This window comes from Pristis pectinata, chromosome 22 (assembly GCF_009764475.1).
Source record: "Pristis pectinata isolate sPriPec2 chromosome 22, sPriPec2.1.pri, whole genome shotgun sequence".
In the NCBI taxonomy this organism is placed as follows: Eukaryota; Metazoa; Chordata; class Chondrichthyes; order Rhinopristiformes; family Pristidae; genus Pristis; species Pristis pectinata.
In genome coordinates, this window is record NC_067426.1 from 11,125,293 (window position 1) to 11,143,333 (window position 18,041).

The following is an 18,041-nucleotide window of genomic DNA, read 5'->3' on the forward strand; positions in this document are numbered from 1 at the left end:
ACCACCAGGTTCAAGAACAGCTACTTCCCTTCAACCATTCAGTTCTTGAACCAAGCAGCAAAACCCTAATCACTACAGTTTAGCAACACCATGACCACTTTGATCACACTGCACTAAAATAAACCTTTTGTTCTAATTGTGATATTTCTTGTAAAATTATGTTTAATTTATGTTTTTCTTGTGAATGCTGCTTATATGATGCTATGTGCCCGTGATGCAGCTGCAACTAAGTTTTTCATTGTACCTATGCATGCATGTGACAATTAACCTGACTTTGCCTACCAAAGCAAATGCAGAGAAAGAAAGCAGTGCAAGACTCATGCCAACTTAAGATTTTGTCTTCACAGATCATAATAAAAATGCATCAGAGATTCGTCATTTAATGGATTTTACCCTGTTCAATTTGGGGGGGGGGGGGGGGATTGTAAAAGGGAAAAGAAATCAGGAAGTTTAGCTCCAAGTGCAGGAAATACTGTGACCCAATAGTTTGAAGTTGGGCTGTAACCAGTCAGTATTAGTACAAATTTTCTCCCCTTTTCTGCACAAGAAAAATCAGTTGTTGTTGCTGATAATGGTGAATCCATCAGGTCCAGAGAAAGACACAAGTTAAAGATGTGGTTAATGGTGTTTCTGTTAAAATACATGCATAAAGGAAACACTCTTGGTTCAGTCTGAACAAACTGTGCAAGAGCTTGTTCAACCTGAGGCTGCTTCACACCAAACGTAGGTAAATGGGACTAGCTCAGGAAGGCACCTTGGTCAGCAGGGATGAGTTGGGCTGAAGGGCCCATCTCCGTGCTGTATGACTCTATGACAACACCAAAAATAGATATTCCTCCTTCTTCCACATTATCATTAATTTCTTGAATACTCAAAAACTGCATTCTGCACCTCAGCAAAACATTTCTATGTGAAACACTCTTGCTTAAGATAAAAATCATCTTCAATCCAAATCCTTTGCCATCAATTACTTATATGTATTATTTTATTTCAATATTGGACAAAAGAGTATTCTCTGAAAAGGAAGTCAAGCATCACCAAAAAACATACAATATTTTCTCTGCTGCTCTTGTTACAATTCACAATAAAATAAAATAATTTCTGTTCCTTCCCTTTGGAGTTATTACCTCTTCACTGCATGGTTTGCTGCAGAATCCACATAAAAGCTTTGCAAGTTATTTGTAACTCCACAAAAAGCTCTTGTCAGTTGCAACAAGGCTCAAGGCCTGCTCATTAGAATGTATCCATCATGGCAATTGTATTTCTGGAACACTTGGCCGTACGTTGATGAACTAACTATTCTCGAAAATACATTATAGAATTCGCTTCGCACTGTCAACAGTAGGGCTGTCAAGCCTATCCTCGCCAGTAAATGGATTGAATAACCTTTTCAAGGAAAGGTTGCTTTAAGATTCAATCTCCAGTTGCTTTTACTTCCTGCAGAGACAGGGAAGGAACAGGGCTGCAAACCCACACCGCTAAAATTTCCCATCCACACCCCATCTCCCCTTACTTCTCGGTGCTGCACCCAACAAATATTTTTTACTGACCGTTTCCAAACTGTTAAATTTAAACCGAGTCGTTTTTATTTCCAGAAGGCTTGATCACTTTTAATAAATCAAATGGGCTGCAGTCTCTCAGGCCAGCTTTTTAACATTTTGACCTTCAGGGTAAAAGTCCTCAAGTTTAGTATTCACACTATCTCTGCTAAAAATAATCTCATCCCTGCAGCACAGCTGAATTCTTTCAAGACTCCTCATCTTTACTCAGAGGAAGGACAAGGATTAAAGTTACACAATTGCTGGAATGTTTTTTGTCCACAGTTTGATGATATGTCAACTTGAATTGCATTTTCAGCAGCAAACAGATAAAAGGATAATGATAAAAATTGTTGAAGACTAACATTCTTAATGATAAATTATTTAGCTCTAATGACACTCTTATAGCCACATAATCCAGACAATGATGTCTTCACTGTAGAGTTAGAAAAACTTTCCACCAACAGCAATTTTAAGCTGGAAACTGGTAGGGTTTGGGGTGAAAATGGCAAAAGGATAGAAGATGTACATTCTATACCTCCCCATAGGTTTTGGGTAGTGTGGAGCCAAGATGGGTCAGGGACCTTACAGGTATTGAAACGTCAGGACCCAGTGCCTTAATCTGGATCTCAACGCAATGTTAATGATGGAGTTCACCAACCGCACAGTTTCTGAGTATTTTGCATCAAATTGTGCCAGGGCTCTTCAATGTGGGACTCTCCTACTGACTCCCCAAAGCCTTTCCACCGACTAGAAGACACAAGTCAGGAGTAGTCTCCTCTCGCCTGAAAGAGTGAAACTCCAATAGTTCTCAAGAAGCTGCATACCACCCAAGATAAAGCAGCAAAGTCAATTGGTGCCAAATTGACAAAAAAAAACTTTTAAAAAATGTATACAGCATAGTAACAGGCCCCTCCAGCCCAACGAGCCCACGCCACCCAATTACACCCATGTTGACCTACTAACCCGTACGCCTTTGGAATATGGGAGGAAACCAGAGCACCCGGAGGAAATCCACGCAGTCACGGGGAGAACGTACAAACTCCTTACAGACGGCAGCGGGATTTGAACCCCGATCGCTGGCACTGTAATAGCGTTATGTTAACCACTATGCTACTGTGCCACCCTAATGTTCACTCCCTCTCTCACCAGTACACCATCCCCAGGATGCACAGCAGTTACTCACCGAGGCTTTCTTCCCAAGGCTCTTCTTTAACCTGTAACTTCTTCCACCTCAAAGAGCAAGGGTGGCAGACGCACAAGAACTGCACTATACTTGGCCCCCTCCAAGTCATACACTTTCTCAATTTCAAATTCAGTCTCAATTCATTTATTGTTGCTCGGTCAAAGTGATAGAACACCTAACCTGGCAACACTGTGGGGGTACCTTCACTACACAGACAGCAGTGGTCCAAGCAAGCAATTCAACAATACCCTCACCAGGACAGACAAGGATGCAAATTAAACATTGATCTTGACAACGTCAGCTATACCCCAGGATAAACTACAAAGAAAGCTCAGGAACATGAACAGTTTGGCAGAGCTCCTCATGGGTCACTCGGTTCAAGGCTTCACTCAAGGTCAGAGCACAACTGGCCTGGAGCCCCACTGCTTGTCACTCTACCTTGTCGCTGCCTCTGTAAAGCAGCCAACATAATCAAAGACCCCACCACCCCAGTCATCCTCTCTTCTCCCTCTGCCATTGGCCAGAAGATACAAGAGTCTGAAAGCACTTACCACCAGGCTCAAGAACAGCTCCTATCCCACTGTTATAAGACAATTGAACGGTTCCCTCGTACGATAAAATGGACTCTTGACCTCACAATCTACCTCGTTATGGCCTTGCACCTTATTGTCTGCCTGAACTTTCTCTGTAACTGTAACACTGTATTCTGCATTCTGTTATTGCTTTTCCCTTCTACTACCTCAATGTACTGATGTGACAAAATGATCTGTATGGATGGGATGCAAAGTTTTTCCACTGTAACGATAATAAGTCACTTTACCAACTTACCTTGCTGGAGAACATTGGCTTATGATTCGATTCCAACTCTCACCCTTTGGCAGTGGCTAAATGGGGATGAGAGTCGGGGTGGGTGTGGGGGTGGGGGCAATGTGAGTGAAGGCACCCGTCAGTTCTGCATTTTGCAAGACCCAAAAGCCTGCACGCCTGCCAGTGAACCAAAGAACGCCCACCACTCCCAAACAAAATTAAACCATTTCCAAGGCAAAACATGACGTATTTCATGCAACATTTCAAAGTTATCATTACTACAAAATTAACCCAAATCTGTTCACTTCTCTCCTGCTTTTGACAGACTCTCTCAATACACATGGAAGGAGTCTACTTTCTCCATGTTTTTCACCATCTTCTCCAAAATGACCCATTCTTCATCAGAATGAGCATCAGCAGTCACTGTAGGAGCCCATTCCCAACCTCACCCAACATCTGTAAACACTTGACACTCCAAGAGAGGTTACAGTTGTATGATCTGGAGCTGAAACCACAAATGTTCCCTTCTCATATCTCCTGCAGCAGGACAATATCAGCAACCCTGCTCCGAATCCAGCTGAGATCAAAAAGCCTGAGCACAAACCAAGATTCAGTCCTTTCAGTTTTTCTGTCAAGCTCACTGCTCTGTCTCCGTCTCCATTAGGGTTTCAGAAGAGGACATCCACTTGGCTTAGAGGAGCAACTGCATGCATCCATGTTGCAGAAGTAGCTCCGTACAAAAACAAAGCATTTCTTTGTGACACCTTTAAGACAAGGCATAAAATCGATGCAACAAGTTAAAGACAGAAGATCAAAAAGCTTCCACATTTCCTAACTCATCCACTAATCCAACCACTTTCCTGGACAAATGTTAGAATAACGAGATCGATAAGAAACAGGTGCAGAGTCATAACTAAATCTTCAAATTCACCTTCATGTACAAAGCTACAAGTTCTATACTTTCCTGATAGTAAATGGTTCTACACTGGCCTCAATATTACCTTGGTTTGGGTGTTGGAGGACGCAGCTACAATAGAGCAGTGAACTTCTCTAACTCCTTTCCCATCCTGATCTGACTGACCACTATTTGAAGTTGCTGGCTGCATGCCCACACACTCGAAGCCAGCAGCATCTCTTAAATACACGGATCTATCTCCAATGACACAAGAGACACAGTGGTAGGTTCACTGGCAGCCCAAGTTACAGGATTGAGGTTTAAAGACTCGATTAAAAAAATGTTTATGGGTCAGGAAGAGGGGGACAGGAAGGAAGGGGTTATTCTGCTCAGAGCTCATATCTATATAAATATACAGATTGCAATAAAAAAATTATTTGGATTTAACCCTAAAATTTACAGCCTATTATTGTAGAGTTCTTTCTCTTACAAGAAAACAGTAAAATGGATCACCATACCATTTCTGGCGTACACCTCCACTTTATAAAGGTAGAATTCTATTCTGATAATTTGCCACCTCGTTCACTCCATATAAGCAATGTTTTGGTTTATAGTAGTAAGCCTACATTGGAAAATTGTCTCAGTAAAGACAGCTAAGGAGAAGGAAGCCCACTGGGACACTATACACAGCAAAAAATAATTCAGCGAACAATAGCTTGCATTTACATATGTATTTCACATGTTAGACTTCCCTCGGTGTTCCACTGGAATGTTTGCAAACAAAATTTGCTACATGTCAATATTAAAATAGATGAGGAAAAACTTGTTCAAAGCGATTGGAATTAAATATAGGATTAAAAGACAAGGACAGGAATGAGAGGCCACTTGCCTCCCTGCCTCTTACCTACTTCTGTGTAATGGTATTTTATATTCTATTATTTTTTTGGTATCTGATAATATTAAGTGTCCATCCCCAGTTGTCCTCGAGGTGCTGGTAAGCCACTGCCTTGAACCAATCCTTCTGATGAAGGCATTTCCACAGTATTATTGGGCAGTGACATATAGGGTTTAGACCCAACAATGAAGGAAGATTGGCAAAATAGTTCCTAAATCAAGATGTTCTGTGACTCTGAGGGGAACATGCAGGTAGTTGTTATACTCTTACTGCTTAATCTTCTCATGGTAGAGGTCATGGATCTGGGAGGTGACCAGCACTGGGTGGTATATTTTGGGATGGTCTAAGCGAGTAACTGCAGTGCATTTTGTGGATGGTGCACACTGCAGCCACGCTACGGTGGTAGTGCAGGGAATTAACATTTAGGATGGTGGATGGGGTAGCAATCCAGTAGTATGCTTTGCCCTGGATGGTCTCAAGCTTCTTCAGTGTGGTTTGAGCTACAATCAAACAAAAGTATGACACACTCCTGATTTGCACATTATGGGTGGTAAAAAGGAATTGGGGTGTCAAGAGGCAAATCATTCACTGTTCTTGTACTGGTCTGGTTAAGTTTCTGAGCATGTTGATCCAGGGAATGTTAATGGTGTAAAGGTTAGAGATTCGGCACTCTTCTGGAACTTACCTGGTGCAAATGTTATTTGCCAGTTCTTAGCCCATGCATGAATGTTGACCAGGTCTTGCTTTGTGTGGACACGGGCTGTTTTGTTTCTGAAGAGGTATGAATGGGATCGATCATTGCAAAAATCAGCAACTATCACCACTTCTGACATTATGATGGAAGGAAAGTCACTAATGAAAAAAGTGAAACTGAAAACTCCTGCAGTGATGTCCTGGGGCTGGGATGATTGATCTTCAATAACCACAACCAACTTCCTCTACATAAGCTATAATTCCAACTGCTGGAGTGTTTTCCACTTGATGTCTGCTGACCTCAGTTTTACCAGAGATCATTGATGCCACACTTAGTCAAATTCTACTTTCATGTCACCGTCTTCTCACCTCTGGAATTCAGCTCTTTGGACCAAGGCTGCAATGAGATCTGGTGACAAGTCTTCTTGGCGAAACTGGCAATCTATTCATTGATAAGCACATTATTGGTGAGTAGGTGCCATTTGATAATGCTACGGATGATACCTTGCTGATGAGTATGGGCAGATCAATTGGGCAGTAATCAACTGGATTGGATTTGACCTGCTTTTTATGAACAGGACACACCTGGGTTATTTTCCACATTGTTGGGAAGGTGCCGGTGTTGCAACTGTACAGGAACAGCTGGACTAGAAGCACAGCTAGTTCTGGAGTGCGGACTTCAATTGGGAGGTTGTCTGCTCCCACAGCCAGGGCTGGTCTCAGCTGTTTCTTGATATCATGCTCAATATAAGAGGCCATGGCTTTGAAGTAATGGGTGGGAGGTTCAAGGAAGATATCAGAGGAAGGTTTTTTACCCAGAGAGTGGTTGGGGCATGGAATGCGCTGCCTGGGGCAGTGGTGGAGGCAGGTACATCGGTCAAATTCAAGAGATTACTAGATAGACATACAGAGGAATTTAAAATAGAGGGATATGTGGGAGGAAGGGGTTAGATAGTCTTAGGCGAGGTTTAAAGGTCAGCACAACATCGTGGGCCAAAGGGCCTGTATTGTGCTGTACTGTTCTATGTTCTACGTTCTATGTCGAATGTATCAAATTGGCCAAAGATTGGCTTCTGTGATATCGAAAATCTCAGGAGGAAGCCGTGAAGAACCATGCACTTCTGGCTGAACCTGGTTTCAACTCAACCCGAGCAATAGCAAAGATGACCCAGGAACTTCCTTTTCCCAGAACCCACCCAAGATTTACATAACCTTGGCTATAGTGACAAATACCAGCCAAACATAAAGTGGTACATCCTTCTGCTTCACATACCAACATCTACACTATTTAAAATGGCAGACAACAATTTCATGGAGATAACACAAATATTTTGTTCAAAAGACCCTGAATAGCACAAGATATTGCTTCTCTCTTGGCCCTATTTATTGATAGCAGTTTTAATCAAAATCAGAGGAAAACAAAAGACGGTGATGTGTTGCTCATATTCTCAATGGGTTGATATATTGTTTGATGATACTTCAATACAACCATTCAAATTGTCTTTCTCACTTTACAAAGCCACATCCTACATTGCAATCATTGCAACCAAAACAAAATCAATGGTTTAAAGAACAAGGTATTTGAGATTTATGATAAATATCAATTGACAATTTGGTATTAATTTTACTTCTCTTTAAAAAAAAACGAGTGTCAGCAAGAGATTGAGCACAGAATTCACATCAGGTTGTTTATTTGTGTTAATCAGACCCAAGCTGAAGGCTGAAAGATTTTATTTTGACTCATCTGGTGTGGAAATAGCAGAGATCTTTCATCCAACAATGATATAATAACCCTACCTGCTCAATAAAGGATGCGGAGAAAAGTTAATAATATCGTACATAGGAGAGGAGATTAGAGGCAAGATATCTCTGTTCTCAGGATGTGCTTTTGTTGGGTTTAAACAGCTGGCATACAAAATAAAGCAAGGAAAGTTGGAAGTGAAAGTGAAAGAGCAACTTCACCTGCAGGAGAATAAGAATGTGACCACGTTACCACAGAAAGCCAGTCAAGCAAACAATTTGAGTTCCAGGGCAGAAAAGAAATTTGAGAGTATGGAGGTTACGTTTAGTCAAAGGAAAGAACCTTGTATCAACATTTTTTTAAGGCATGTATGGGAAGCCGGGTTTGTCAATCATGCCCACATTTATTGGCCATTCTGAAGCAGCTTTGAGAAGGTGGTGGTGAGCTACCTTCTTGAACTTCCACAGTTGTTTTGCTAAATTTACTTCAACATTGTTGAATGGGAAGTTCCAAGATCTACACCACCAGACACAAAGGGCCTGCAATATATTTTCACGTCAGGTTGAAGAGTGACTCACAAGGGCAACACAACCATTGCACCTCACCTGTTCCTGAAAACATCCCACCTTTTTATTGAACACGATAACATTGGCAGAGAATGGAAAGTGGTTAAAATAACCAGCAATTATGTGCGATATTTCTGGGGCGTGCATAGCTCCGCAATGTATATCTTCAACAAAGTTTATGACATGCACTGCAGATAATGAGAAGTGTATTCCCTTAGAGTTATCAGTGTTGTAGTTTCAGTTTATTAGGAAAACCAGACATTAAGATGGATTATTGCCGTATCAGTTTGGATAGTAACCTGCCTTGATAATATGAGGATGAAAGAATTATTCTTGAAATGTGGGCATAATCTATTTCAGGACAAATAATTAACCATTTTTGCTTAAATGGTTAACTTTTCAGCTCTGTTAATTGCAAAAACCGAACTGAACTTGTCATATCATTCCACAATCATTATGATAGCTCTTGCAAGGCAAACTCTTTGCAGAGTCTAAGCAATATTCACTTATTAGGGGCAAAAGCAGAGTCTGGAATTAACTCCAGGCAGACTTCAAACAGACAGTGTCAGGACTGCCCGTGTGTGGCAGAGGTGTCACAGATCAAAGACTCCCACAGAAATTAATTGATACCGCAAGCAGGGTCTGCCTGGCCTCCGAGCACTGAAAGATTTCAGCCAAGTGAATTGGAAAGTTGGCTCCTGCACGACTTATTTGTTTCAGTCGAAATAAAGATTCCCTCTGAGAAAACTTAATTGGTCTTGCGTTCAACTCACAGAGAGCAAAGTTCACTTCCAGCATGGATACCGAAACAGGCTGACATGGCTTGACCAATGGAAAGGAAAAATCACCTGGGGTAGCTAAAACAAGCAGTCAATCCACTGCATCCCTGCCAACATTGAAGTAGGAATGGGTACAGAAAGAGGCCAGAAGCAGATTTTGCTCCACATCAGAAAGAAGCTACTCATCCCTTTGACTTGTCATTATTTTTAACCTGCGTCACGGGGGGAGGAAGTGAATAATCAAGATATTAGCAACAAAACCGCAAGAGTAAATGCAACTTCCCCGCCATCACGTTGTACCAGCCATACTGATTGCTTGCTGTTACAATCAGAACAATTACAAAAGAAATGAATCCTAAACAATTGAAAATTAAGCATTCTTAATTGGACCCATCAGTTTAAATCTCCATAGAAATGACAAGATGAATTATATTCGACAATGTCAGAAACATTTTGATGTACTTTGTATGAGGCTATTGCCTTGTGACTGTAACGTGTGGATACTTTGAATACAAAATGACTGCAAGGATCTTTTTAAAATTCCTAGCATCTCACTACAAGAAACTGACATCCAGATCTCGTCAATTAATCTTGCTAAAGATATGTGGGGCGCTATAATAGAAGAGGAAATAACTTGCAGGATTACTTCATTCTATACATGGCAATTGATGATTTTTCCAATAAAAATGTTTTTAAAGTCAAGAGAGTTTTCAAGGGTTCCCAAATGAATAGGTAAATGTGCATTAACATAGTGTCTTCCACATTCTCAGGAAGTTCCAAAGCTGATGAATGACTTATTGTAGCACAGTCAATGCTAATTTTATTTTGAATACAGTATGATCAATGAGTCAAAATAACCAATTAATCCATTTTTGCCAATATTAGTTGAGGGATCAACTTAATAATTTTCTTCCAAAAATAAAGTTATGGGATTTTCTCTTAAATCTCCACCTCCACCTGTTTCAAGGTCACATTTGAAAGAATTCCAACAATACAGCACTCTGCCTGTGGTACGTTGAACAATTAGCCTACAGAACGTGATCAGCTTCCAAAATGTGATAGAAATCAGAGATCTTCTGAGCCAGACAAGAGAGTCAAACCAATCAAGAAAAACAGACAAAACTCTAAAATACATCTGCCAAATGGTGAGAATAGGAGAAAAGACTAACCATGATATATAGATTACGGTTACTAAACATTAAAGTGTAAGAGATTTGGAAGGAAAGGCTCCCCCAAATATTTCCCCTCCTTTTGTGATATCTCAGATTAGTCTCAATTAATTAAATTAAAGATGATAATATTTCTCCGTTTATATTTGTACAAAATCACTGCAATTACTGTGCAAGTTAATGGTATAAACTCATTAAGTAAATTACTTTTCCAGCAAATTGCATGATTTTATACATTATGCAAACAGTTCAGCATGCCACAGTATTTAATGAAGAACTGAACTGTAAAATACTTCTTCATTTCCCTTGCCCTCAGTAACATCACAACATTCAGTGTTGTACAATATTCTCAGACATTTCAATTTTCCATTAATTCAGGCTTTGTTTGTTCAATGGATAAGGCTGAGGAAGAATGGCTTAATGGAGAAAACATCTCAGTACCAGGTTATCAGCAAGAGCCAATAACATGACCAAAAAAGGAGCATCATATTTAAGAAGCATGAAAGTTCTGCTGTAATGAAAGGCTATCCTATTGCAGAGGAAAGCAAACATCTGCTCAAATTTCCAGAAAGCTGAATCAATGCAACTGAAGGCTCTAGTGAACCACAGTGAAAAGGTAGAAGATATAAGCAGAAGAACCAAACATTGCAACAGGAGGAAGTCACTGAGGCAAGCTCTACCCAGCCTCTGCAGTTCTTTGTTGCTTAGCTCAACTTCTGTTCTGCCTTCCACTTAGATCTATTTACATTGATTTCATACTCCCTAATGCCTTCCCCAGTGTATAAATCTTAGCTGACCCGCAGCCTGAATAGATTTATAGGGGAACAGACTCCTAGGTTTTCACATCCCTTTGTGTGAAGAAGTTAAGGGGAACGGACTGCAGGAGAATGTTCAGAGCTGTAACACTTGCAGAAGCAAGGCAGGGATGAAAATAGGTGGAAATGTTCACAAGTAAGGCCAATGATTTTCAGTGGAAGATGGGCCCGTGCCCATCAGAGATGATGGATGAATAGAACTTGGGGAAGGACAAATAACACTTTACAGCACCAGCGACCTGGGTTCAAATCCGGCCACTGTCTGTAAGGAGTTTGTATGTTCTTCCCGTGACTGCATGGGTTTCCGCCGGGTGCTCCGACTTCCTCCCACATTCCAAAGGTGTACAGGTTAGGAAGTTGTGGGCATGCTATGTTGGCACAGGAAGCATGGCGACACTTGCGGGCTGCCCCCAGCACACTACGCAAAAGATGCATTTCACTGTGTGTTTCGATGTACATGTGACTAATAAAGATATCTTATCTTATAGGAAATTAAACTGGGCATGAAAAAGAGAGGGGAGGATGCCAGCACCTTTGAAAAAGGAATTGAGCCCCGAATGCCTTCAAGTCAAGGGCACTTCTTTACAGTTATTTTAATACAGTTACTCAAAAAAATCCAATTAAAGTTTTTTTTTTCACAAATACTTTCAATTTTGCATCCACCACCAATTTATAAAAACTTTCTGAACTCAAAAGATCCTAATTTTGGATTTTATACAAGAGAAAGATTAGCTAGTATGGCAGGAAATTTGGTGGCTCCCATAAGATTCAAGAACAAAACATACTTTACTCTTTCAAAGTCGGACTTGATCCTCAACTTCCAATATTTACTACCTGTTTATATTCATTCTCGAGCTCTGGATTTCATACATATTACTTCCCTGATTCAGTTATCTGGGAACTGGTTTGTTCCTTAACTCTTGATATGTTTAGCTAATCAAAGGACATGGATAAAAGCTGTGGTAACAGAGTTCAGCCATGATCTAATTGAATGTCAGAACAAGTCCAAGTGGCTGAATGGCCCAATCTTGTTCTTACATTATTAAGAATGAACAAAGGTGACAAGCAGGTGCTTCTTTTCTTGTGGCATACTTGAGAATCATTATAAATACATTTCTATACCAATCCTCTTCAAATAGTGGCCCTTCAGAGGGGATTTGGTCTCTTTAGTGATCATGGAGAAAAGCCAAGGTTTGCGGCAAGCCCCAGTGTCTCATGACCACACAGAAGACCAGTTTTTGATGAATCCACAAAGACAGCTCTGAACTCATTTCTTTCCAACAAGATCCCCATTAAAAATCCATAAAATTAGATATGAATTATATTTATTTTCCTACACAGAATAGTTAAGACTTTTCTTCCATTGCTAATTGCCTAACGATTTCACACACAACTTCAACTCAGAAATATCACTTCATCTAATTGTTCTTTGACTGTATATTGACCAGCCTGCACAAAGCTGCGCAGCACACTGATTAGTTAAATGTGAATAAAAGATTGGAGAGGGCTCTCAAGTGATATGTACAACCCACACTTGGTGACGAGGATAGTAAGAGCAACAATTTACCGTGAGAGGCATCGATGACGTTTGATATGGAAATGCAGAAGTAAAAACAAAGGCAAATGACTGAAACCTTGAACCAAAAAGTCAATTTTAGATGAGCATCTGAGAGGAAGGCGACGTAGAAAGGAGGACAGTGGAGACTAGGGTTTGGCAGCTGAGATTATGCAGCCACCAGTGGTGCAGAGATTCAATGAGAGGATGTGCAAGCAGGTCGAATTGGAGAAAAAAAAACTGAGGGTTGTAGTGCTGGAAAAGATGACAGAAGGAACGGGAGGATGAGAGAGGTCTTTCAAAACAAGGATGAAAGGACCAAAAGTATCTTTTAAATAGTTATTCTACATTCAAGCAATGGGGCAATATTCCCAAACTGAGCAATCAAAATATTAAACCCTCGAGTTTTCTTGCGGTTATATTCTTTCAGGTTAACCTGTTGTCATCAGCAGCTTGTAATAAACTGCCTAGGACTGGATGGCGTTGAATCCTTTTATTAAAATTAACGGTACAAGTGTAACCTGTGACTGTACGTTAGCCACATCCCTGAGGTAGTGGGTTTCAGTTACACTGGTGAAACTTTTGTTCTCCAAGTCGCAGATCTCCAAGATAAAAGTGAACTCTTGCAACCTGTAACCATCCCGAGTTACATTTTGACTTGACTCAACAATTATGTTCACATAATGAGCAATATGTACTTCGCGTTTCAACACTTATTGTATGGTTACGTTTAACGATCTGGTCAAACTATTTTACACCAGAAACTGTTACATACCAGAGAAATGTAAAACTCAACCACATAAAATTTACACTTTGAAACAAAATATGAATGGCAGTGACAGACTGTGCCCAGCCGCCTTGCACATTCTACAAGAGCATAACCACAACCCTCAGCTTTGCAAATAGTGATATATTCCCCCTGTAATGTAACCCGACCAAGAGCAAAGCAGACAGCTGCTACAAGACAACTGTAGCGGCATCGCAAAAACAAGCTATAGTCACATCGTTAGCAACGTTTAGAGATCCACAGCGAGTGTAAATGTCTGAATTACTCAAGCTATGTCTTCCTGCGCCGTGATCTTGCCCCGAGAACACTAACGGGTTCTTTACTGACAACCGATACTTGAAAGTACAACCAGACACGTACCAGCCGCACGACTTGCTCCGTATTCAAAACAAAATTAAGACCGTAAAGGCTTCAGATAATGGGGAATATCCAGATTAATCGAGAGATTAAGCAGAATGAAACACCGACGTGAAGCAGGCAGACACACACAGGGTTTGGAATTCCCTGGGAATAACCGTGTTCTCCCCACTGGGACAATAAGCAGATATCTGCCGCGTTTGTTCCCCAAACGGCGCACTTAGTCCCCAGAACACAATTAGAAAGTGAAATAAAAGGAAATCTCACAACTTACCAACTGCAAGCTGCAGAAAACGATCAGGGTGCAACGCCCATTGCATCTCCCCATGGCCCCGGACTCTGGTCAGTTTCAGCAGGAGAGATGGACCGGAATGGGTTTCAATTGAAACTGCTGAGGCTGGTTTCACATTCACTCACGCCCAACACTCCCGCCTCTGGCCAGCATACTCCGAACAACCATTCACACAATCGCTGGGTGGATGATCCCCAGGCACTCCTGGCAACCTCGTTCACTCCTTCTCCGCCGTCCGCCGTCGAGGTGAGCGGGTCATTGCCACAGACTGCCACACCTTCCCATTCTAAAAGAAAGCGCTGTCCATCTCTCTCCCTCTGCCCCACGGCTGGCGATTCGCTGGAGTCCGCGGTGCTCTGGATGGAACCAGCGATGCTGCTGGAAGGCAGGGTGCCCTGGAACTCCCGGCTGGAGAGGGAGGTGTGGATTCACGGGCTGGGGTGGGCGTCAGGGTGGGATTCTCCGAACTGGCCGCCGCTCGGCTCAAACACAAATGACACTGGCTCTGCAGTCAAAAGATCAAACCACGTGGCTCGGGTGTGGTGCGACGAAAACTGCGATTTCCTTTCATGAACGGGGAGCTCTGTGGACAAGCCCCCTCCCTCCCTCCCGAATCAGATCTGTCTCACTGCCTCCAGCCGCCACACTCATTGGAAGTGCCCATAACAGGCGTGCGTTCAAACCCAAGTCAGCTCTAGCCCGCCCTCTGATTCATCCCCCACACCCCCTCTACATCCCCACACCCCCTCTATACCCCCACACCCTCCCCCTCTCTCTGCATCCCCCACACCCCCTCTATACCCCCACACCCTCCCCCTCTCTCTGCATCCCCCACACCCCCTCTATACCCCCACACCCTCCCCCTCTCTCTGCATCCCCCACACCCCCTCTATACCCCCACACCCTCCCCCTCTCTCTACATCCCCCACACCCTCCCCCTCTCTCTGCATCCCCCACACCCCCTCTATACCCCCACACCCTCCCCCTCCCTCTGCATCCCCCACACCCTCCCCCTCTCTCTACATCCCCACACCCTCCCCCTCTCTCTACATCCCCCACACCCTCCCCCTCTCTCTGCATCCCCCACACCCCCTCTATACCCCCACACCCTCCCCCTCTCTCTGCATCCCCCACACCCCCTCTATACCCCCACACCCTCCCCCTCTCTCTACATCCCCACACCCTCTCTCTACATCCCCCACACCCCCTCTACATCCGCCACCCCCTCTCTCCACCCCCATCCCCCTCTCTCCACAGCCCCCACACCCCCTCTCTCCACATCCCCATCCCCCTCTCTCCACCCCCCATCCCCCTCTCTCCACATCCCCCATCCCCCTCTCTCCACATCCCCCATCCCCCTCTCTCCACATCCCCCATCCCCCTCTCTCCACATCCCCCACACCCCCACCCCTCTCTACACATCCCCCACACCCCCACCCCTCTCTACTTCCAGCACTTTGGTTCAATTTATATTTTGATACCCTTGCAATTCCTGCACTCATTCACTCTTATTCCCCCTTTGACATTCGGACTTATTCCTTTGTCAATGGCACCTCTTTTCCCGCCTTCATCTAGCTTTCTGGGGAGGGGGGGGGATTGGGGGGGGGGGGGACTCGCCTCAGCTCGGAACGACAACAACTGTGGGCATCTACCGTGCAAATATCAATTCCAACTGGAAATGGTGGTTGCCCAGCACGACCTGTTCAGCCCGCCGGCAGATTCGAAGCATCTTCCCGCTACAGTAACTGCTGACATCTAGCGAGCAGTTTCACCGCCAGTCATTTCTGTTCAAAACGCTCGGGAAAAGACGGCAATAAACTTTAACACGTGTCATTCCAAGTAGAAAGGCGTTTCTGTTGTGATGATGATCTACTCATCCTCAATTTATTTTTGTAAAGCTTTAAATTTGCATCCTCCGCGTCTTACACCAGCAACTTTTAAGCAAAGGTACAACAGAAGCCAGAAATCTGAAATCTAAAATGCTGTCAGTGTTCAGTGGGTCGGGCAGTATTTGTGGACGGAGAGAGACAGAGGTAATATTTCAGGGAGATATCCCTCAACAGAACAGAACAGAACATAGAACACTGCAGCACAGTACAGGCCCTTCGGCCCACAATGTTGTGCCGACATTTTATCCTGCTCTAATATCTATCCAATCCTTCCCTCCCAAATGTTAACCCTTCCCTCCCATTTCTCTACCATGCCACAGTCTACAAACACTATCCAACATACTGGGTGTTGACAGCATGTTGTTGTTTTTAAACCCCTCCATCTTTCAGTCCTGATGCAGGGTCTCGACCTGAAACGACGATTGTCCATTACCACGCCCCCCCCCATCCCCACCCCCCACAGGCGCCGATTGTTGTGTCCAGATTCCGGCATCTGCCGTCTTTTGTCTCCATTTTCTTTTTTTGTTTTAATTGAGATGGTTTGTTGAGTTCCTCTGAGACAAGATGGTCCAAGTGGTTGGACTGGAGCAAAGTGACATCCACTCTCGGGGGCCGGGCCAGCCACGGCAACAACCTGCCGTTAGAAGCATCAACGTTTGACATGGAAATGCAGAAGGGAAAAAAAAACAAAGAGTCGGTTTTGGAGGACTATCTGGGGGGAAGGCGACATAGAAGGGGAGAGGACACTGCAGTCTGGAGCTTGGAAGCTGAAGTTAAGGACCCACCAATAGTGCAAAGATTTAATGGGGGGATGATTTTGGAGAGAAGGAGCATGAGGGGAGACATGATAGAGGCGTACAAAATATTAAGAGGAATAGATAGAGTGGACAGCCAGCACCTCTTTCCCAGGGCACCAATGCTCAATACAAGAGGACATGGCTTTAAAATAATGGGTGGGAGGTTCAAGGGAGATGTCAGAGGGAGGGTTTTTTTTAGCCAGAGAGTGGTCGGGGCATGGAAAGTGCTGCTTGGGGCAGTGGTGGAGGCAGGTAATTTGGTCAAATTCAAGAGATTACTAGATATGGAGGAATTTAAAATAGAGGAATATGTGGGAGGATGGGGTTAGATAGGCTTAGGCGAGGTTTAAAGGTCGGCACAACATTGTGGGCCAAAGGGCCTGTGTTGTGTTGTACTGTTCTACGTGCAAGCAGATCCCATTGGGAAAACGCAAAATAGGAACTTTGCGGATCTGTTGACACAGGATACTGCAGATTCTGGAATCGGGAGCAGCAAGCAAAGTGCTGGAGCAACTCCGCGGGTCGAGCAGCGGCTGCACAGGGAAATAGTTGGTGTTTTGGGTCGAGACCCCTTCAGCTGGACCGAAAGAGAGAGGGGAGATAGCCAGTATAAAGAGGTGAGGTGGATCCAGGGGAGGTGGAGAGGGTGGAAACAGCGACAGAGGCAACTTGATCCGCTGTTCCTCCAGCAATTTGTTAGTTGATTTTAATAGTTCCGGATGATTTTTCAAGGGGGGAATTCGCCTTTGTGTGTGAACGGACAGGCGACAGAGGGCGTGTGGGGGAATGTACCCTCACGTACGACTCTAATCTCTGCACCTTCGAAACCTCTGACCCGCTTCAAGTTTCTCTCTTCTCCACCCCACCCCCCCCACCCCAAAAAATCAAAAGGGGGAGCACAAAAGACAGCCCATGCTGGAATCTGGAGCCAACTCAGCGGGTCAGGCAGCATCTGTGGAGGGAAATGGACAGTCGACTTCTCGGGTCGAAAATCAAAAGTGTCAGAGAAGGAGTCTCCAAGAAACGCTAAAAGATCACCCGCCTTTAAGTTAAAACTACTTGTGCTTTCTGGCGCGGCCGAGCGATGGGGAGAGAGCTCGTTGTAAGAGAATTCCACCGTGAGTTCCCTGCCTTTGTCCTGGGATTCCAGAACATCTTGTGACTCTGGAGAGGAGCTTTCAGTCTGAATCAACCGTCTTTTTAAGGAACACAATAAAGAGGGAGGGGGGAACGAAAGAAAAATATGTGCCAGCCAGCAGCACGAACGTGATCGATCTCAA

At 43.6% G+C, this 18,041-nt stretch overlaps 1 protein-coding gene across 3 annotated transcripts in view; it reads right to left on the bottom strand.

Annotated features, from left to right (window-relative positions):
• nkain1 (sodium/potassium transporting ATPase interacting 1) overlaps window positions 1-14,509 on the bottom strand; it is a 440,342-nt gene extending 425,833 nt beyond the window's left edge. For all 3 annotated transcript variants that reach the window (XM_052036124.1, XM_052036125.1, XM_052036122.1), the window contains exon 1: window positions 14,058-14,509. In XM_052036124.1, the coding sequence (XP_051892084.1) occupies window positions 14,058-14,103 (46 nt within the window). In that variant the 5' untranslated portion in view covers window positions 14,104-14,509. The remainder of the gene's footprint in view (window positions 1-14,057) is intronic.
• Between the last annotated feature and the right edge of the window lie 3,532 nt (window positions 14,510-18,041).